The 23886-nt window shown below is 34.1% G+C and overlaps 1 protein-coding gene across 1 annotated transcript; it reads left to right on the plus strand.

The window, feature by feature from the left end:
• Nucleotides 1–497: 497 nt before the first annotated feature.
• Nucleotides 498–22701, plus strand: LOC141814935 (uncharacterized). The gene is made up of 11 exons (XM_074702895.1): nucleotides 498–759; nucleotides 3157–3187; nucleotides 3284–3297; nucleotides 3396–3446; nucleotides 5256–5325; nucleotides 6812–6878; nucleotides 6970–7037; nucleotides 16761–16884; nucleotides 19956–19995; nucleotides 22093–22160; nucleotides 22473–22701. Exons 1-11 carry the CDS (start codon nucleotides 571–573, stop codon nucleotides 22477–22479), a joined length of 729 nt encoding a protein of 242 aa, XP_074558996.1. The 5' UTR covers nucleotides 498–570; the 3' UTR covers nucleotides 22480–22701.
• Nucleotides 22702–23886: the final 1185 nt, after the last annotated feature.

Consider the following 23886-nt stretch of genomic DNA (forward strand, 5'->3'; position numbering starts at 1 on the left):
TAAATCGAAAAAGTATAGGGAGTCATGATAGAAAGACGATATTATTTCAATTTTATTAAAAATTTGATTTTTATCTATTTTAATAAATTTATTCTATTATAACTAACTTTGCTCTGAAGATAATGTTTGCATGCTAAAGATCATAACACTTATGCCCAATAATATTTCATTTTATTATGGAATAAGTTTGTTTAAAAACTCTTTTTTTATTTTATTGTGGAATAAATTTGTTTAGAAATATATTAAAATATGATAAAGACATCTAAAAGGAAAACATTGACTAAAAATTTAAACTAGAATATAATTTATTATATAACAAAGCCGCTAAAATATATTTTTTATAAAAAATTAAATCAGAGACCCCTAAAGCATATATTCTTTTCATTTAATTATTTTTAATTAAAAATTCATGTGCCTATATATATAAATATATATAATTATAATTTGATAATTAAAGGAGAAAGGGTCTAAAAACGGTTGTTTGGGGAATCGGCCAAAAAGGGTTTTGCCAAAGCTAAAGGGGAAGAAGGGCTTGAGTTTTACTACGCTGTGCGCCTGTGCCCGATCGCTATGCAGATCGCACGGAGGCGGTTCTTGCAGACTCTTCTCTCCTTCTGCCCTTCTCCATCGTTCTCCTCCGCTGGTATAACAACGCTCGCTCGAAGACGTGATGGAGTGACCCTTTCGCTGCATCGCGCCACCCTGGCTGTACCATGGGCAGCACTGCAGTACCGAGGCGCTAAAGTACTCGGCACCGATGTAATTCATACGCCCTCCATCACTCTCTTTCTGGTCCTTTCTCCTCGTTTTTTTTCTTCCTAGAAAATAAATCAATGCACGTACCTGATTCCAGATTTTTTTTTATATTCACGATGGCATGCTATGCCATTTTACGTGAAAATAAAGGAAAGGCCTGACCTTCGTGGCCTCGTTACAACTTTTTTTTGGTTTCTGAATTATGATGGTAACATTTAGAGCATTCTGATCAGTTAATGGATGATCAATTGGAACAGAAGCTATTTTTTGGTTCAATACGGTGTGAAACTGTTTCGAATTTTGCAGTTTTTTTAATGAATTCTGGCAAACAATATCGCCATCAAATTAGCATCTCCTACTTTTTGATTTAAAATGAGCCATGCAAATTTGCTCACTGAAAATTTTAGCATTTCCCTAACAGAGTAATCTTTTGCACTTAGGGCACAATTCTCATGCTCATTCATACGGAAATACTTTTGAATTTATCATTTAAGACAACTGTTTGAATTTGTATTGCATTTTTTTCTTGTTGTTGCCTAAATTTATATCTACCATAATCACATGTCTCTAAAAGTTTTGACTTTAATGATTATGACTGGTATGATGCTGTCACTTTATTTTAAGTGCAATAAAAAAAAATCTGAATCTGTGGTTTGGAGCTAATTAAAATCAAGGCAGTTTTAGAATACTAGCATTGGAATGAATTTTATTAATAATATGCCTGGAAAACTGCCAAAGGTTGTCAAGCCTTTTCATGGATTAGAAAGTTGTTGCTAGTTATCTTTTATTCTCTCCTTTGTCTAATTTTACATAGTTCCTTCTTTATCTTATTTTAAGAGATTTTTGTTGTTTTAGTATAACCAATTATAGTTTTAATGCCAAATTAAATCTGTCTAAATGTTTTGTCTGACTAATGCTACTTGTATGATGTGTCATCGTTATCATTATCTCATCTAGCTATGTTGTCCTGGATTGGAGTTGACTATAGTGATAAGATTATGTTTGACTCTATTGAAGGCTGTTAGTAGTAGTATTCAAATCAATCAATTAATATTTTTATTTTATTTCGTTATCTATAGTTTTCTTTTGCTTCCCTTCATCTCCTATACCTTCCACTCTAATTGACTTTGCTAACCAGATCTATTGGTTGCCTTTGAACAAGTCCATTCCATTTCAACCTTTATTTTTATTTTATCATTTATTAGAGTTAGATCTAATTGCTCTCTGATATTGTTATGCCCCTTATGCCTAATTGTTCAGACATGAAAATATCATCACAACAACTTGCTGGATTACTTTGATTTTTCTCTTCTTATCTACCTTTCTCATTTTATCTCAATGTTCCACCTGCATTCCTTAATAATTCCCTACTTTAGTTTGGACTCTTAGTTTCATAGTTCATCATGTCATCTTGGTTCCAGAATTCTAATATATTTCACCTTTGCTGCCACTGAAACTATCTCCCCCTTATTGTGCCTGCCAATGCATCTATATTAATGAGGTGAACTCCTTTGAGGGCTTTTCTTGCGAAGCATGTTAGAGGTGCCAATATTTTTTGCTTCTCAAAACGTTTCTTCTTTCTTTCATTATTCTCTTTGTGTGTTTTGAAGATTTTTTTCTCCTGTTTTGTGTAATGTATTGTACTTTTCTCATAGTCAATATCAACATACTACCTTGTTCACACATTAATCTAATTGCTTTAGATAATTGCACGAGAATAGGATTCTTCAAATCTATCTTCTGGCTAATCTGTAGAATTCTTATGATATCTCAGCATACATTTCCAAAGTTTTCTACCATGTTAGTATTAGGGGGCATGGGGCAACTTATCTAAGTGGTTGTGTACCATGCTTTCTGTTGATTTTTATGGCTTTGTCCTCTCCTTCGATGTTTCAGCTATGGCTTGTTGCATACTAGTATTACAGTTGCACCTTGGGTGATCAATAGTATATTCTGCTTGAAATAACTTCCAACAGGAGATGCTTCAACTGTCTGTTTTGTATAAAGTCAAAACTCAGTGGAAATTATAAGCCTTCTATTAAATCTTTTCCTTCACTAAATTACTTGAAAAAAAAACATTCATAGCATACTACTGTAGTTGTTTAACTTTAAAATTCAAGATAAACTGATAATTTTATATCTGTTACTCTCTTTGGTGAAGCAAGACAATTGAACTGGTTCATTTAATTTCTTGATTTTCTGAGGTATGAAAATTACAAATTTAACCTTAGTTTTGATTATCTTTTCTTAGTCTTTATGATTGTAAATGACATAGCTGTAGTTGGATGGATTTTTTTTATCGAATTTATACCTTTTATAAATATAAATATAATTTAAATATTTAGGAAAATCTTTTTATTATCAAGGTGCCGCTCTGACATATTGTAATGTGGTGTTCAGGTAAGGCCTGGAAAGATTGTGCAAAGAAAAGGTTTGCAGTTAGATCCATATCTTTTCTCAATTAGAAGTTTCTTGTTATCATCTTGCTAATCAGGAGGTTCTCATTTCCCATATTCCACCAAAAAAGATCGTATTTATCAGGTACCGTTGGTAGCTAATCTGCTAGATATTTGATCTAGATGGTGTTTCTATTTTGGTCTTTAACTTACGTCTACATCTTCTCTTATATGATATTATAGGTTCTAAAAGCACAACATACACAACATGGAAGAGGAGGAGCGACTATACAGGTATTGAAGATGGGATTCTTTGTTAATTTTGGTCCTTGACAATAATGATTCATCTCTGCAGTAATTTCATGTTGTGCTCTGAATATTGTGTTTAATGGTGTTCCTTGAAATCACAATGAATTGACTCTTGGGTGCTAGGCACCACCGACACTCCCTAGTTGCCAAGGAGAGTCATCAAATCACTTCTCTCTCAGCATCTTTTATGATTTTCAGATATTCGTTTGGCTTCCCAATTCCTTGTGGAGTACTTAGAAGCATTCTGCATTGAACTGTTTTTTCGTTTCCACACATTGAACATTATTTCTAGTCTGTCCTAACATAATTATAAGCCAATTAGATGACCTTAGTACTCCTGACTGATATTTTTGAAGTATTGGATAAGTGGTGATATAGTAGATGTGTAGTTGCTATGGATGAGTGCTTTTGTGATCAATGAAATGAAATTGCTTGTATAGTCAATGCTCTTGTTTATGGCAAATCACACTATGGAAGAATAAAATGATGGGGCAAACGTTCTCCAGAGAATTAGAATTTGGGATAAGTGAGCAACTAGCTCACAGTTAATACAAATACAAGAAAAAAAGGACAGTGAAGAATTTAAGATAGAAATTTGCCAAGGACTCATCTACATGACTTCCTCCTTGCAATATTGTTCACACCCTTGAAGTTGTTACTTGACAACTTGCATTATCCCTGGAGCAATATTCCAAAGATAGAACCCACAACTTTCACAAGAAAAAATATGCAAGGGCTCAAGTCTAACAACACCTATTAGCTTGAGGTCCTGGCACAAATTGGGTATTGGAGGACTTATGTGTAGCTTCACAACACTTACATGAAGGTAACAGGTTCAAAATAAGGGCATGTGCTTGGAGTCCTATACAACCATTTTTCTAGGTTACGGAGAAAAAATAAATATTTAGTAATTATGTTGGTATGATAAAAGAAGAGGAAGAGGAGAGGTGGAGAGGGGTTGATGGCGGAAGATGATGATTGGCGATGTCATTGTGCAAAGGTGAGAGGTTTCGTGCATGCGGAAAAGAGGAGACTGAATATAACTCCTCAAAAAAATTCCTAACCCAATTGAACTAGGATATTCCCACTTAAAATTTAGTTCGGCCATAAATTGGCCAAAACAAATCCAAATTGACCCTACCTGATAGATTTAATCCGAACCTAAGTCGACTTCAACTCGATGCCCAAATTAAATTTATTTGTCCAGTTCAACTTAATTTATTGTTTATTTTAAAAAAATAAATTAAGATGTGGAAAGATTTTAGATAAAAATTCAGTAGTTAACACTGCTTGTCCTTGTTAAACACTTTTATATCACTTTTGCTACTTCAGTCATTGTCTTGATTTCACTAACCTTTTTGGTGTCTTCCTAGATGTTTACATTGGACAGTGAAACGGGGTTAAAAAAAGATGTATTATCATGTTAGAATGCTCAAACATCTGTTTTCCATTTTGAATGATGCTTAAGAAATTTGCACTTGAAGCTAACATACAAGTAAATTTAAGTCCATTATGCATGAATATGATTTGAGTTCATGTGGTTTAGTCTTTCATGCACCATTTCAAATTTTTGTTACTTTAAGATTGATTGATACCATGAGTAGAAAATAGGAAATCAAGATATAACCTATTTTTTAAAGAAATTAATATCAATATTGTGTTGATTCAAAGTTTAACCAATTTACTCTTTCATCAGTTGTAGCTTGATCATCTTTGGTTCTGTTGACTTGCTGATTAATCCATAATTGTCACTGACTTATTTCCGTTCTGATTTGAACCATCAATATTTTACAGGTGGAACTTCGAGATGTTGATACTGGGAACAAAGTAACAGAAAGATTTCGCACTGATGAGGCAATTGAGAGTATGCATTCAACGTTTCCTAAACAGTCAGCATATCAGTGTAGATGATTATTGATCTTTTGATTTAGTACTCTTATGCATCTTCTATGTGGTGCAACACATGCATCTTGCAACACAAGAAGAGAGATTGATTGTTCATATGTTTGTGGAATAGGAATTTAAAAAGAGAGCTTGATTGTTTGTAGAGTAGGAATTTGAAAATTGGGGTAAAAAGTGTAGAAAGGTTATAGAAACTTAGGCATCACATCGTACGGGATTGCATCACATGATCTGGGAAAATTATTAAAACTCACTTTGTATATCATATTCCAGCAATATAGCAACACATTTTTATGCTATTAGATGGACTCTTTAATATAGAAAACATAAAGGACTCAAAGATTTTTAAAGACTCATAATTGACGCTTCAATTTCCCAAACATTGGAAATTGAAAAAAATTGGAATGGCTGGTCTTTATAGCTAGCTCACTCTTCAACTTTCAAACTTTAACGATTTTACATTATTTTCCAAATAAGCTTGTTATTTTTCAAAGTATGCCAAATTAAAAATTGGGCTTTGGAACCATTATTTCTGCTCTATAAAACAAGGTTGTCTCCATCACTATGTTTCCTTCAATAAGCTTTCTCCACAAGGATTGATCTACACATCCTACTATTCATAGTTTTTCTCTCAAAAGCGGAAAGGCTGTTATGGTATTGGCTGCAGTAAAGATTTGGATGACTTAATGGTCTGCTTGATACCTGAATATAGAATATCAAGGAAAATATTTATTGTCTTTTGCGAATGTCTAATATGAAGTTATGGATTGAAGTTGAATGTTGAGCACCTGCCCTGTGTATATATGCCTTGTAGGCATGCAGAACTCGTTTAATTTCATTTTCTTAGCGTGCCTAATAATTATTGTCAGATCAAGAAAGGTCATCATTGGCTGATTTTTATGGGGATTTTAACCAAATAAGTTGGAAAGTGCACCTGCTCTGTGTATAAGCCATTTAATACACTTAATGCCCATTTATAGGATATCTGCTGATGGCAGGTAGTTCTAGATCAGCATGGATCAACTGTGTTGAAGATGGTATTATTTTCTTAAGTGGAGAAGGCAATTTTAATTTATTGGTGAACTTGTTGTAGACTGTTGCTACATAATAATTACTTATTATCTTGTTTAAATCTAAGTTATTATCATAAATGATCGATGTAGCAAACATTTATCTACTTTAATTAAATAAGAATAATTAGATTGTAATAAAATTTTGGAATTTAAAATAGTATAGATATCTAATATTGTCTGAAGCAGCAGAAATATGTCACAATTGAATTTTGTAGCCATATCAGTACTAACAATATCTGCATATTATGAGCTTAGCAAAGTCATTTTTTGCTTTTATTGTTTATAGAAAGGGAATATTCATCTTACTGATAATTTGACAATGTTGCACAAAATTCTACATCCAAAATTAGTTTCTACACTTCTCATGTTGCACAGCTGTCTTTGTTGAGGAAAAGTCATTCACATACTTGTATCAAGAAGGCAATTTAGTAACGCTTATGGAGTGAGTCATTGTTGTTGTGCATTTGTTTCATGAATTATTATTTATTAAACATAATGAACTTGTATTTAAGCTGTGGACTTTTATGTATTAGGCCAAGCACATTTGAGCAAGTGGAAGTGCAGAAAGAATTGTTTGGCAAAGCTGTTGCCTATCTTAAAGGTAATACAACAAATCATCAAAACAAACCAAATTAACATTGTCATATCCTGCAAGTGCATTCTCTTTTTGATATTATTCCTCCTATCTTCTTTTTCTTTATATAAACGAAGTGTCTTTATCATCTACACCTAATTTCATCTGAGCCTTCAGGAGCAAAAATTTCTTGTATGTTTCCTATTCTAGGTCAGTGTGACTGTACTCACCCATGCAAAATTGGTAATCAGTTTTGCCTCTGTTAGATGCGATGTACAAATTAGGAATCAGAATATTGACCAAATGAGTGAAAAACTGTAAAAGGAATCTTGGAACGTAATCTTAAGCTGACCATAATCTTAAGCTGCATGTCCTAGGAGATTATTCTAATCACTTTTCCATTGATCTGATATTCAAGGTCTAATGCCTCAATGCTTGCCAAAATTGCTGGTGTTCCTTGAGAGGTAATGTATCTTCTCTTGGGCATGAAATAAATAATCTGTCTCTTGTGTGTGAAACAAGAATTAACAGCGTAACCTTTTGGAAGCTAAATTACTCCGCCTAATTGTAGTTGTCTAGTAATTGATAAGTTTTTTATTAATGTATTATTAAACATATTTCAAGAAGAATTTTGTGGCTAAGCTCTATAGAAATTTCAATTAACAATAAAAAATGTTGGAAATTAATGAGGTCAAGAATTACTTTCTCGAGTTTAATGAGGTTGCATTACTCTAGCAATTAATACCTAGTTGAAGAGAAACTTTCCTAAGCTAATCTAATCTTAGAGCTTTGGAACTTCTGGATTGGCTAACAATAAAAAACATCAAAGACGTATTCTATAAATAAAGAAACTGAGATGGTTAATATTTTAAAGATGGATTGCAAACGATTGTTTTAACGTTTAAAATTTTGAGCCGTGCCGAAATTTTTATCCTGGACTAGAACTATACGGTTTTGGCACCATATTGTGCCGTGTCGATATGATTTCGATATTTTTTAAATATAAAATATATCAATTAAAAATAAAAATTAATCTAAATATTTAAAAATATAAAATAAAATAATTATTTTAATATATATATATATATATATATATATGTTAAATTAATGTGATAGTTTTATTAGGGTTTAATTAAGTCTATTTAAATTATCTCAACTATAGTTAAGAGTTGTTGAAATTATTAACCAAAATTATTTAATTAAAAGCTTTCCCTCGTCCTGTTCTTACTCTTCCGCGTGACTTCCTCCTTGTTTCGCGTTGTGTGATTGTCTTGTTCTTCCTCTACTGCGTGACTTCCTCCTTGTTCCCCGTGACTTCCTACTTCCTGTTTCACGTTACGCAATTGCGAGGCTCGGGCGAGGAGTGCTGTGGCCAGGAGTGGGAAGCAAGCGGTGGCAGAGAGAATGGATGTAGCGAGGTGGCGACAGAGCTAGAGGGAGTAGAGTGGCAGGAAGCCGTTGGCGACGGAGAGTTGAGTGAGACGGTGGCGGCATGCAGGGGAGGACGCCTGAGAGGAGCATGACTGAGATGGGGGCAAATGAGGAGCGTGTGGGCGGTCATGAAAGGGGATGGATCGGCGTAGATGATCCGCATGGTCTCGCGCAGGATGCCGAGAGTACTCATCGACAATGGTGCCCCATCCTCGCCTCTCCTACTATGTGCGACAGCCACGATACCTCGGGCGTGCCAATGCTAGTGTCGGTTTCAATCAACGAGTGGAGCAAAATATTTCGCCCGTATTAGATGGGACGACATGAGATTTTAAATTAACTACTAGTCAAGGATTGAAATCTCGAGCTATGCACGATACCGGTGAAAAATTTCGTTCCGCCAGTGGATCAGCACCGGCACAAGGTGTTCCGGCCAGGATACCATTCAAAGGTGTTGCGCGTGGCTCGTCGCGGTCGAAGTTTTTTTTTTTTAACTTAGGTTTTAATAATCAACTTTTAACTATAGTTGATGATAATTTAAATAGGCTTAATTAAAGCCTCGTAAAATTATCCTATTATTTTCTTAAAAATATTTTATTTTTAAATATTTAGATTAATTTTTTTATTTTAGTTAATATATTTTATATTTTAAAAATACTGAAACTATACCAGCACAGTATGATACGATACCAAAATTGTATTGTTTCGGTCCGGGATCGAAACCTTGGCACGGCTCGATATTTTAAACCTTGCTACTAGTAGATGTAAGGTACCATTTATCCAAATGACAATATTACTTCAACCAAAAAGTCTTACTCTATTGTGTTTGGTGAACAAGGAGAGACTACTTACTTGATGTGGAGATGGAGTCATTTTATTTTATGACTAGGAGAATTTCTATAGGGAACAAATTTTGCATGACAATAATTATAACTTTTTGCACATTGCTTCAAGACTCCCAGGTTTGGTCTCAGACTCTTTAATTGTGAAATGCTAAGTGAAATCTTATATGGTGCAATGACTGTTATTTTAGGATTTATGTTTCACTAGGTAGGTTTAATTAGTTATTTTATTTGCAAGGATCTTGAATATTAACATGCCGCATGATCTGTAGATACTAATGCCTCAATGGATCTATGTTCCATAGAAGCATTTTGGTAGTTTTTTTTAATGTGTGATGTTAAATTATGTTTGGAATATAATTGGAATTCTTTTTTCCTCTTTCTCTAATTTTCCGCTCCTTCCTCAGAGCTAAAGTGCCCCTTCTCCTTCCTCTTTATTCCTTCACACTTATGTCTCTATCAATTCTCATAAAGAGAAAATAAGGGTTGTAATTGTGGTCGGGGAAGCCATTCAAAATTAAGTTTGTTACTAGGGAAAAATAATAGATTAGGGTTATTCCCATAAGTCAGTGTTTGCTATCTTTATTTATGTTACTGTATTGCATTTTACATTTGCATCCTTGAGTTTGCTATATTACATATAATCCTATCTTTTTACAATTAGGTCCTCTATGCCTCCCTTATTAGCTAATTCAAAAATATTGTAAAACCTAAACTTGCTTCAAATGTATTCAATAGGATCTTTTAAGGACCTAATAGCAAATCTACCGATTTGAACTAACAAAATGACTTGATGATCTCTTTGGTAAGTGACAACATATAGAAATTTAATTATCATAATATAACTTCATTTGATTCAGTAGGAGTATTTTCTAACTCAATCATCAACTGACTAAGTAGGGGTGAACAAGTTGCCACGATCCATTTTATACAATCCAACTTGACCCATATTTTTGTTGATTTGGATTTGTGCTCAGGTCATGAATGGGCTGACCCACTTATGATCTGCTAATAAGGGATTGGATCATAAACAAGTAAATGCATTTATGACCCATTTGTAAACATATATTTTATTATTTGTAGTTATTCTATATAAGTTAGTTACATATATATAATATAATAACATATATAAATTATGATTTATGTTTTTATATCATTAAAAATAATTAGAATTGTATTTTGTTTTATATAATTTAAAATAATTAGTATGCAGTTTGTATTTAAAATTATATACATTTTAATCGGGTTCTGTTATATAACCCATTGAATGGGTTGTGCCACATGACCTGATTATGACTTGTCAAATTAGTTTAATTAAACGATTCAACTTGTTTATAAACTGGTCATTTGCAGGTTGAAGCTTTTAACTTGTTTATTAAATGGGTTGGTTTCATATTCAGATTAAACAATCGCTGGCAAATGGGACATGATTCGTTTATGACCCGCCAACTAGAGTTGCCACCCGTGTCTGAGCCAATAAGTTTACATGTGGCTGTATTCTGCCTCTGCACATTATGTGACCAACTATTTAGATCACTTGTGCTTTTCTAAGATATCAAATTGCTCCCTAATAGAAGACATTAGTCAAATATAGATCACTCAGTCGGATCATCTACACACACTGCATTACTATATCTCATAACTTAAGTTGGCTTGGGTCATAAGATATAAGAGTTTTTATTGGAGCATTTTTGATATATGTATAATCTTAAGAGTTGTCACCTGATGATCTTGACACCGACTAAAATGTTAGATAAGTTTGGTGATTGTAAAGTAGGCTGTTTCCAATCATCTTATGTATTTCCCTAGATCACATACCAACTTCTCGTTTATTAGAATCAATTTGACAAAGGGATCCATGAGAATCTCGATGACCTTTTCTTCTGGCAAAATGGCCTTCAAGCACATCCAACACATATTTAGCTTGAGAGATATAAAGATGTGTCCCTAAATGAGCAACTTCTATGCTGAAGGGCTTAGGCCAATTAGCTCCTTATTTGAAAGTGCAAATAAAGTTATGCTTTCAACCATGTGATTCAAATAATAATATCATCGATATGAACAATAAGAAGAATATGTTTTCTAACTCAAGAGGTAAGATGAAACATTGTGTGACCTGTTAAAATTATAATCATCCCAAATTGAAGAAGAGGTGAACTGGAATTTACAAATTCATGCCTAAGGCATTGCTATTCAGTGAGACCTGACCACGGGCCGGGTCCAGCCCGGACCCGGCCCGGACCCGGACCGGGTCAAACCCGGACCCGGCCCGTTGACCCGGTTAGCCGGGCCAAACCGTAACCGGCCCGGCAGGCTGCCGGGCCGGTTAAGGTTCAAGGCCTCTTGAACCGGCGGTTCAGCCGGTTAACCGGCGGTTTGAACCGCCGGTTCAAGCGTTTTAATTTTTTTTTTTTTTTTATGGTATAGCCGTTGGAACCGGCGGTTCCAACGGCTCTGAACCGCCGGTTAACCGGCGGTTAACCGGCGGTTTGGAGCCGTTGGAGGCTTTTTTTTTTTTTTTTTGATTTTTTTTTTCAACGGATGAGATCATTTGACCGTTTTTTGATCAATGGCTATGATTTAGTGTCCGTTATGATCCAAATTCTATAAATAGGGAGCTCATTTCATCATTTTTCACACACTTCTCTACTCTCTAACTCTCATTCTCAATTTCGTAAGTTCGCGTTCATTCGTTTCCGAGCTCCGACTCCGTCTTTCGACTACAATGGAAGGAGGCCGCGGTGGAAGTTCTTCACATCGATCTCGGAGGGGGAAAGAAATAGCGCACGAGGATCCCATCATCCAATCCACCGACGATGAGATCGAGGCCGCCCAACACCTTCCGACGCCCGAAACACAAGGAAGTAATGATGCAATTACTTCTAAGGTTCGGGAACCTCCTCCTCTTAAATCTACTATTTTTACAAAACATTTTGAGAAAGTCACTCTTCCGTCGGGAGAAATGCGTGCAAAATGCAAGCATTGTAATGCTTCCTACAAATTCCAAGCCGGCGGCGGCTATGGGTCGTTAAAACGACATGTAGAAACGAAGCACCCGACAGAATATGGACTTGACTTATCTCAAACACAATTATCTAGATTTTCTACCGGTAGTAGTACTGATTCTGGTTTATTTTTATATTCTGATAATAAATTAAGAGAATCATTAGCTAAATTTGTTTCCGTAGAACATTTGTCTTTTAGTTTTGGATCTAAATGTACTTTTGAAGATTTTTGTAAAGAATCCCTTAATCCTAGTGCTAAACGTGTTCCTAGGACTACTCTTACCCGTACAATTAAAAAATTAGTAAAACAAGGAAAAAAGAATTTAATTGATGAATTTAGTAAATTAAATAATAAAGTTTCTTTATGTGCCGATATTTGGAGCGATCATTGGCAAACTCATTCCTATATGGGTGTGACTTGCCATTGGATTGATAGCTCTTGGATCCTCCAAAAACGGTTAATAGCTTATAGAGTTTTTGATGAATCACATTCTGCTCATAATATTGCACAGTTATTATGTTTAATTTTAGAAGAATATGGATTAACTCATAAAATATTTTCAATATCATTAGATAATGCTAGTTCTAATACCGCTTCTATAGACGAATTAAAATTTATTTGTCAACCTGTTATTGGTGGTTTATTTTTTCATATTCGTTGTGTTTGCCATGTTTTAAATTTATGTGTTCAAGATGGATTAAGGCTTTTAGAAAATTATATTAAACCAATTAGAATAGCAATTTCTTATTTATGGTCTCATCCATCTATGATGAAACAATGGGGTAGATTTTGTAGAGCTAATGGAATGAGACCTAAAAAATTTCCACGTGATGTACCAACACGTTGGAATTCTACATATCAATTATTACAAGATTCATTTCAATATAAAGATTTATTATGTTTATTTTTTGCAGAAAATAGTAATACTAATATATATTTATTTTCACAACAATGGAATATTTGTAGTAGTATTTGTGAAATTTTAAAAGTTTTTAATGATGCAACCGAACAACTTTCCGGTGTTTATTATCCTACTGCTCATTTAATTTTAGTGAATTTTTGTAGTATAGTATTAATTTTAAATGAACATATTAATAATGAAGCTTTAACTTCTTGTATAGTAGCTATGAAAACAAAATGGGAAAAATATTTTTATTTAATTCCTGAACTTTATTTAGTTGCATTTGCTTTAGATCCTAGATTTAAATTAGAAGTTTTACAAGAAATGCTTACTTTATATTATGACGCTTTAATTCCTGTTAAAGATTCTTCTTCTCCTAATCCTGCTAATATTATATATATTATTAGAAATTATTTATCTGATATTTATAATCAATATTATGTTAAATATGGAACACAAACTAATATTTCTGAAACACAACAACAAACTACTAATGTTAATTTAAAACTTTCAAAAGCACAACTTTTATTAAAAGAACGGACGAAACGTCCACGAGGATCCTCAAGTTCCACACAGGAACTTGAGAATTATTTTACCACTTCTTTTGATTTTAATGAAGCAGACAGCGAAGATTTCGATATTTTGAAGTGGTGGTCACAGAAGGCTTCAAGTTTTCCCGTTCTCTCGGTAATTGCCAAAGAAATTTTAGCATGTCCAGTGTCAACTGTTGCTGTGGAGCAGACATTCAGTGCCGGCGGCAACATATTAGATGAACGGCGATCAACTATGTCTCCCGACTCATTGGAAGCCCAAGCACTACTCGACGATTGGACCAGAGCCGAGAAGAGAATCCAAGGAATGCAACTTTCAGAAGACGAAGCCGAAGAATTTGATACGGAAGGAACGAATACGACGGGAGGAACGGGAGGAAATGGAAGTGAGTGAATGAGTGATGTAAAAGGGTAAAAATGTAAAAGAACTACGTGGGCTTTGATTCCCCTATACCCTAAGGGGATACGTAGGCAACTTAATAAGTGCAAGCCCTTTTTTCAATAAATTTTAAGTTTTAAATTTAATAAATTTTAAATTTTAATTTTTTTAATATAATAATCTCGAACCGTCACGAACCGTGGCGAACCGTGAACCGAACCGTGAACCGGCGGTTCCGAACCGTGAACCGTAACCGTCTTGGGCGGTTAAGGTTAAGGGTCGACCTCCCACGAACCGTCGAACCGGCGGTTCCGAACCGTCGAACCGGCGGTTCCGAACCGTGGTCGGGTCTACATTTGAATGATGATATCATTGACATAAATAGTAAGAAAAACATGTTTTCTAAATCGAGAGGTAAGATAAAACATTAAGCTTCTGATAAAGTTCTAATCATCTCAAATTGAAGAAGAGTGAACTGAATTTACAAAACCATGGCTAAGGGATTGCCATGCAAAGATTTCTTCAACCTACACATAAAGCCATACTTCCACTAAGCAACAGGTGCAGCAGAGTACGCAACAATGGTAGAGTTAATATATTCACAAATAGGTTCTCAATAAAGACCGTGCAAACAAATTTAAAGATTCTACTTGCTCACACTAATTCCTTGGTATGCCATTTTTCAATTAAAACCCAAACCAAACTGAACCTAAACAGTTTTTGGGTTAAACTGTGTTTCATATGAGCCAAGGTTTAATATCTTGACTTGAATCAAGGTTTTGGTCTTTGACCACAATGAAACACTTTTGTGCCATTTTGTCCCATGCTGACAAAGGGTGTCTGCCAATCATTTTGATGAGGAGTAAGTGGGGAATGAAGTAGTGCAAGGGAAAGAAGAGGAAGAGTAGCACTTACCTGGAAGAGGTGTCACTGATGCTAAAGAGAGTTTTGGGATGTAGGACTAAAGAAGGACCTTTTTGAAGCTCAGGTGACTACATAGTGTTATTGACTTAAGGGAGAAAGAATGTGTCTTGGTGTTTGCACTTTTGAGCCAAGCATTAAAATCATGACCTGAGTTGACGTTTCAATCCCAAGACAGAATTAAACACTTTCGTGTCATTTTGTCCCGTGGTGACAAAGGGGTGCTAGTCACTCTATTGTGGAGCAAGAGGAGGGGAGAGAAGAAAAAGAACAGGGCAAAGAAGAAGAGTAGCACTTACTTAAGGGACATATTGTTGATGATAGAGAGAGTCCTGAGATGTGGGATTTAAGTAGAAACTTTTTTGAATGGGTGGCTTGGTGCTCACTGAAGATGATCGTGAGCGAAGGATGAGCTCACAAAAGAAGGAAGAGCTTGTGATGAAAGATGTGTGCATACCTAGGGTTTCTTGATGAAGGATGAGCTCATGGTTTGCTTGCAAATGAAGAATGAGCTTTGCATATTAGCGGTTTCCCTTTGAAGGATGAACTCGTGGCTCTCTTGCAGATGAAGAATGAGCTCGGACAAAGGATCAATTCACATTTCGACAGTTTTGGGATGATCTTTGTGTGTTGTTGATTGGTGGAATGAAATATTTTGCTCCGACCAGGATTTTAAATGCCGATATGGACAAACTTAGGTTGTTTTAACTTTTGATAGAGAAAAATTCATACAAAATTTCAGTTTAATTTGACATGGAGCAATTGCATATCTAAGAGAACCAAACTAATAGAATTTTATATTATTAAATAATTCAATAATTGTCGTTATTTGTGTAATATTTCCATAGATTCGGCCTATCTTCTTTTAGATAGTGGTAGGAAAAAAATTACTATTGAATTTATATATGTTTTATTTATATCAAATGAATCAAATTAATCTGAACTGATTGGCTTGATTTCAAACTCCAATTCGGTTTGGCTCCAAAGCCTTCTAATAAAATAATTGGTTTATGACTTTATTCAATTTAGTTTGTTGATTGAACTGATTTAATCCTGGGTACCCATGAAACTTAAGCGTATAAAAAAAATTGGAAGATGATAATTTGTTATATTTTTAAAAGATTGTTCATTCCCATTATGCGTCCATCAAACTTCAATTGTATAACAGGTTTTTTTAGCACAAATATCAATTATGCACAACAAATGAGATTGATTGTGTTATGAGCTGTTCATTTTTAATATTGACAGCGTTGCTTCTGCTGGGAGGCTGTATATGCTTGTTAAAAACGCACTGAAAAAAAATGTTAAAGAATAATGTTTGCAAGACATTCAAGTTTGGTTGCTAATTTATAAATTTTTATGACCAATATAACAGCATTCTCTTATATTTATGCTTAGAAAAAAAAAATCTAGTTTTTGTGAGGAATTGATTTTTTCGGTTAATGATTATTTTTGTGGAACCAACCTCTATATTTGAAGAATATAGCTGCATGCATTTAACAATCACTTGTTGTTATTTCCTTATTAGTTTCTCTCTTGTAAGCACTTCATTTTTTTATTCAAGACATTTTTTTTTTCAATTTCTTCAGATGGTAAGTAAATTTGGTTCTCTTTATCTGCATGTTCAGTTTCTTGGTTCTATTTGTTTTTCTCATGTGCTTATAAGCATTTCTATGCATAATTTCTGATGTTGGTTATTTCTCTTCTCCAAACGAGCAGAAGACATGGCGGTAACACTGCAGTATTATGATAATAAATTAATGTCTGCATCAATTCCTCATCGTGTAAAATGCAAAGTTGTCGAAGCACAGCCTAATGCTAAAGGGATAACAGCTGCTCCTCAGTAAGTTGTTCATATGTGCCATAAGCTTTTATTCCATCATCCTCAACTTGAATTTCTCTATTCAAAGTTCTCGTGTTTGTTTTTTTAACTTTCAACATGTGTTTGTTATATTTATATTCAAGCCACAAGTATGACTTTCTTTATTTGATTGAAAATTCATTATTTTTATTTTTTTAATTATATTTATTTTGTTGTCATGCTCGAATATTTGTGTGTCTTTACCTCTTTTATATTATCATTTTTGGGGTAATAGAAAAGAATTATGAACTTGGTTGATGAGGAAGGTGAAATTAATATAAGAGGATAAAAAAGGTTGGATGAACAACCACAAGAAAAATTAGAAAAAAAAAGGCAGGAGCAAAGAAAGGTAGAATGAGAAAAGTCACTATGTTCACAAGAGTGAAGAAAGCCACTGCCAATAAACTAAAAATCATTAATCTTTAAAGATGAGAATTTAGTGGAGCTGATTGAAGTAAAATACTACATCATTTCAAATAATGGTTGCTAATATGTGTGTTTTAGAGTCTGTAATTTTTCTTGTACATATCGCTGAGTACTAGGATAGCAGCATTGGCAAAACAGTCCTAGTTGGGAGGGTATATAAATGTTAGTCGAGGGCTTAAAATTAGTTTAAGTTGGTATTTTGATCTGGTTATAATTAAAATGAAACTAATTGCCTCCAGCCCTCTAAGCACACTGCTACATTTTAGCAAAGAATTCTATGATGCAGTATAAGGTAAGTTGGATGGAGAAACAGAATACAAATGTTGGCCAAGGGCTTAAAAATCACTTTAAGTTGGGGTGTTGATCTAACTAGAGTTACATGAAACTAATTGCCTTAAGGTTCTCTGCTTCATATTAGTAAAGTAGGCTGAGATTACTATAATGTAAGTTGGATAGCGAAACAGAATCTTTAGTTTGGTTTTTTTAACACTCTAATCCAAATGACAGAAAGGGTTTTAATATATCTATATATTTTTCATTCTTACTTATCTTATGTTGCTTCTCTAGATTCATGAGCCACCTTTGATTTTATACCCTTGGTTGCAAGTTGTTCTTGACCTTTTATGGCTTGCCATCATTTTGAGGTTTTAACATGACAACTCTTATTCGTTGAAATGATCCATATGCTCTCTGTGACATACAGTCCAACAACTTCATCTTCCCTCCTGCTATTTGACAACAGTTCTTTATCTATTTGCTTTCTTTTAAATACATTAGAACATGCCTTTGTCTTTGATTCATGATGTATATTGGTCCTTGTTCTCCTTTCTCTTTGATTGTTAAACAATGAACTATGCTTGCTTCTATAAAACAACCTGACCTGAATCATATTTCTTAACCTTTTCTTGCTTTGGCCACACAAAACTATTTGATTAACTAGTGCTGCATGAATATACGATGGAGGATTTGAAGCAATTTCAAGTTTATTTTAAAATTTGAGCTCAATGTTCAAGGCTTAGATCATAAACCTTTTGGTCCATACTTTGTGCACACCTCTTCTAGTTTTTGTTTTGTAGTTTACTATGTAGTGGGTTCCCAAATTCAATCTTAATGAAATCATAGCACTCTTAGTCCAAAATTTTGTCCTAACAATTTTAGCAACATACTTCTGTGCATCACATCCTAACAAAATTCACATACACTGAACAATGTTATATATAAGTATTTTATATTTGCGCTCCGTAATAGATTTTCACTAACCACTACTTGTTATGCTCTTCTCTGTTTACTGTATGCTTTTCTTCTCTCAAGCCTATTTTTCCAAAGGATTATTTTTACGCAAAAGTTTTATTTTGCCTCCTCATGGTCTCAATATTATCAATTTGTCCACAAGAGGTTACTGTTGTTTTGCAGAATATCTCTTAGGGTGTGTTTCATATGAGGAAGGTAAAACAATTAAATGATAGATTTTTCCCGCTGCACTTTCCCCTCCATTTCCTTTGGCAGAAAAACTAGAGGGAAGAGGAAAATGCTGGAAAAATGTTCTCTCAGTTTTTCTCTATATTGCTTCCATAGGACTCGGGCAGAATTTGACGTGCAATGAAGCTCAAATCTGAGTCTAAAAGATTCAAAAAGAAAATTCCTTTTCAAATCTATATTTGATTTATGCTTTTTTATCTTTGACAAATAAATAAAGGGGAGCCTTGGCGCAACGGTAAAGTTATTGTCATGTGACCTTGAAGTCACGAATTCGAGAAATCTCTTGCAAAATGCAAGGTAAGATTGTGTACAATTAACCCAATGTGGTCCGATCCTTTCTCGGGACTCCGCATTGGCAAGAGCTTCGTGCACTGGACTGTCCTTTATCTTTGATAAATAAATAGTTTGATGGATCCATTAATAGAACATTCTTGTTTAATACTGATTGACAATCTAACACAACACAACCTATAAGTACGGGCATGTACTTAGACGACCGATAAATGTGTCAGTTAAGCGATGTGAAACTATGACAAATACACGCATTAAATGAGGAAGAGGAAGAACAAAAAAGACTTAATTAGTAACAATAAAACATGATAAATTTTTTTTTTTTTTACATATAGACAATGATATAGTAGGGGATAGAGTCCAATGACATAAAAGAATCTATATAGCCGATCCCATCTAGTGGGATAAGGCTTGATTGCTATTGTTGTTGTATCTTTGACAAATAAAGTTTTGTTACTTCTTGCTTTCCTTCCATCAATGAAAATGATTGGATGGAAAATAAATCTTTTTTTTCTGTAAGGTTTTTTTGTTGCCCTCTTTCTTTGTCTAGGCATTTCCTCCTTTACAGGAAACAAAGTTTAAGAGTTAAATGTTGTCATACTGCACCCAACACTTCACAAATCCTAGTCCCTTTAGCCCTATACTTTACCAAGCCTGGTTAGAGTGTGGATTAAACTAAGATTTGTAAATTCTTGGGTCATTTTGACAATATTGAAACTGCAGGAGCCATTTTGACAGAAATAATAAAACTTGAGGCATTATGATAATTGAAATTCTGGGGCAATCAGTGTCTCCTAACTTTTAACATATTTACTTTCTGGATGTCTGACAAGTTCCTAAATTGCTTTTAAATACAGGTACAAAAGGGTTGTAATAGATAATGGCCTTACAGTTCTTGTGAGTTTGTTATTTTACTTGAAGAGTTTATGTACCTCTATCATGTTCTTGATTCTCTTATAGCTCTCATGCATCTTTGATATGCAATTCTTAATTATTATTATATTTAAGATCGATCTGATTATAGAAGCTGTTTTCTTTTTACTGTATAAACTTTGGAGCTGATGATAATATATTTACAAGACTTAGCTTGTTTTATAGGTGAAAGTGAAAAGGAGCGTTGTTTTTTCTTTGGATGAGTACAATGTAACTTGTCAAATTGCTATGAATGTATTTGGCATGTTTAACTGACAACTAGATATCCTTTAATAACCAAATGATGATGATGCAAGTACAAGAATGTTCTATGGAGTAAAGCAGTTGTTGTGAATTTGTGGATCACTGGATACTAGTTGCTAAATTCTAGATTAAAATATGGAACAAAGGGCAGCTCATTTTGAAACAAATTAACATTAAAACCAATGTTAAGTCGGTGTCATAGCATCTGAACCATCAATCCTTGTGCTTGAGCTACTGTCAGTTTGTACTTTCCTATTTAAATTCCAAAGGACCAAGGAAGCAGCAGTGTTCTGCCACCAAAACTCCAAAATGATCACCTCAAATTCTTACTAGTAATGCACCAGGTAGTTTTGCACTTTTTGCTATCAAAGGCACTAGGCTAAGCACCTAGGTTCTGAAACTCAACAATCAACTTGTGTTTTTCATCATTTGATATGATATAATTTTTATTGTTTCACCCATAATTGTAAATATCTTAATTAATCCACCAATGTTACTCTGATTTGTGCACAAGTATCTAACATGAATATGGATATAGATGTCATGTGATTTCTGAAATCTGGGAACATGAAATTTTTGACACGATATAAGGACTAAATATACCTTATCTAACAGGTGTATTATTACCTACTGTATGATAATACATCATCTCTATTCCCACTACCAAAAAAACATTTAAGGTAAGAGAGAAAGTTGGCTTTTCCTCTTCCTTCTTTCCTTTTCCCTCTTCTTATTATCCAACCCATAACTTTTTCCCTCTTCATATTCTCTACCCCATCTTTTCGTACTTACTGTCATTTGAACTCCACGAACTTAGAAGAGATTTAAATTGGCCCTAGCCTCTCCTTCCAGTTCTCTCCTATGATAGACCAGCAGGAGATTTGGAAAGTTGTGGTGTCTTCAAGGTTCAAAATCTCGAGTTGTGTTGGAGTTTTGGTCTTTAGTTGGAACAATACTGTTTTGGTATCGTGACAACGTTTCGATGTATAGTGTCAGTGATGGATTGAAGGTTGAAGGAAGAATGAGATGAAGTATAGAAATGAGACATTGTTTGTGCCGAGTGGTATTGAGTTTTGGTAATTTACCAGAATGATTGTTTCGATTGTTTCGTGCGTTGTTATTCACAATGCTACAATGTAATTCCCGTCCTCTGCCTCTACGTCTTTTCTTCCTATTTTACTTCTTCCCCTCCTTTTCTCAGCTTGTCTAAGGAAATAGATGAGTTCGTCATGCTGGACTTGTATTTCATACTTGTTCGCTTGTCTTGTGATGCCAATATGTGTAACAGAAAGAGGAGGGGGAATGCTGAGTCTGATTAACATAAGTATACACCTTGAATTTAGGACATTACTTCATTTTATTATTGCATATTCTTTGCAAATGTTGAAGTAAAACTTAAACATTGATGTATCTTAGCTCACCACTTGACTGCCAAATCACCTATTAAAATCCGTCAAAATTATTGATGAAAAACAACTTAATTGTAGACTATTTATTCCCGGAACCATTTTTAGTTCTCAGTTAGAATTTAGAGATATCATGCGAGTATGTTATTCTTTAATGTTTTCCTTCTTAAGATTTGGCAAAAAACATTTAGGATTTAAAATGAGGACCATATCAGGTTCAATCTTGGCACAATTAATTGCTATCTATAAGACGTCTGTTACACTGGAACATTTTCAATTGCTTGATTATGATTGATGGCCATTTTCTAAGGTTGACGAATAGTTGCTTTATAATTCTCTTATATTTTTCACTCAGCAACAAATCCATTTACTTTTTAGCGTAGTAACATTGGTCTTCTATTGAAATTCCTAGGCACCTCCCTTCATTGAAATTGGCCATGAGATCATGGTTAATACCACTGATGACTCATACATTACCAGGTTAGTTTAATTCTTTCTTTAGATACCCATATACCTTTTCCTTGTTAATGAGGCACTTTTACTGGCCATGCAATTGAAATCATTTGAAGATGTAAACCAAAAATATTCAATCAACTATTGTGATATTGGAAATACAATTCAGAATACTAATCTTGAGAAGAAATATTGGTAATAATCATTTCTGATGACCTCACTAAAGTCACTGTTAGGATGCCTAATTTTACATCTTTCCTACTTGAAAGCATTCCAGTTGTATTGTAACTCTTTTGATCATGATCTTCTTCTTCGTCTTATCATTATTATTATTTCCAGGGCATAAGAGTAGAGCATCTCTAGGTGGAACTCTGCACCTGAGCCTTTTTGTTTAGTATTGTAACACTAGCTACTGCAAATATCTTAATTATTTGTCATTGGACGAGTTTGTTATTTTTCCTTTAGAGTTCCATGTAATTTGACCAAGTGTGTTGATATTGCTGATTAAAAACGCTTCAATAAATAATGTAATCTGCCCATTACTCCACATCATTATGGAGGAGGTTGAAGTCTTATGAGGGGTGCCTTTTAGTCCACACCATTATGCTTTCAATCGGTTTATATATATCACATATATAATTGGGTATCATCCAGTCGGGTATAAATCATTTTACTACATTTCCATATCTATATCCATTTTTGAAAATCTGTCATATTTTCGGGTTGGATCGGGTATTCGAATCCTCCATCGGCGATAGAATCATTTCAGGAAGTTAATGCAATATTAAGGAGATGAGTTGGGTTTTCATGTTTCTCTCCATACTTGCACTATTGAAATAGTGTTCAATTAACCTATTGCAAACAATGAGAAGGGGAAAAAACACATATTGATTTCTAAAATTTATATCAGTCATGATAAGTTGCACAATATTTTTTTCTTCAAAAAAAAAACCAGAAACAACTCGTCAAGTACTTAATTTTGCACTCAGAAGGAAACAAATTTTATTCTCAGTCAATGGGTTTGCAATATGTTTCTTTTTCTCTTCTTTTTTACCCATTCACAAATCAAACCTGAAACAATCTGGACATGTTCTTTCCTTCTGCTTGCACTCTGACATGGAGAAGAATGAAGAAGGCCAAACTCATCGCCAATGTTAATTTGGAACTCCTCTTGTTGTTTCTGCTGCTGTTCGCACCGGCAGCAGAAACAACAAGAGGAGAGGCGCCGGAGATGACCGGTGATGATGTTGATCAATGGAAGGCACACACACACACACACATATATATATATATATATATATATATATATATATATATAAAAGAATTTATTTTCTTTTATCTTTTTCTTTGATTTTTAATTATTTTTTTGTTAATTAATTAATTCATGAAAGTTTGGGGCAATTAATATTTGAACAAATTAAAGTGGTTGCATTTAAGAGGGTTAAAGGATTAATGTTGCCTTGTGATAGGGTAAATGAACACTACTAATTCAAAATTATCAAATTTTATAACTAAGCGTAGGCCATTCAACCATCAACTGCCTTCTACCTTCCTCAGCTCGAATAAGTAATCATATCGCAAAATCATGACTAAATGGCTAACTTCGTGGTGAAATCGAAGTCGAGTGTGCAACCACTCAACCATGGCTAAGTGATCATGAAGAGTTATAATGAAATCCTAGTCAAACTACTATGAAATCATGGTTGAGTTGGCCGCAAAATCACATCCAAGATGCGAGTGAGATTTCGACGGA

The sequence above is a fragment of the Curcuma longa genome, chromosome 21, assembly GCF_044706935.1.
Source record: "Curcuma longa cultivar G26 ecotype Majalengka, Jawa Barat chromosome 21, ITB_CL_G26_1.1, whole genome shotgun sequence".
NCBI lineage: Eukaryota > Viridiplantae > Streptophyta > Magnoliopsida > Zingiberales > Zingiberaceae > Curcuma > Curcuma longa.

Coding starts and splice junctions, on each gene's coding strand:
- LOC141814935 (XM_074702895.1), top strand. CDS start 571: ATGCAGATCGCACGGAGGCGGTTCTTGCAGACTCTTCTCTCCTTCTGC. Junction 760..3,156: donor CTAAAGTACTCGGCACCGAT/GTAATTCATACG, acceptor TGTGGTGTTCAG/GTAAGGCCTGGAAAGATTGT. Junction 19,996..22,092: donor ATAATGGCCTTACAGTTCTT/GTGAGTTTGTTA, acceptor TGAAATTCCTAG/GCACCTCCCTTCATTGAAAT.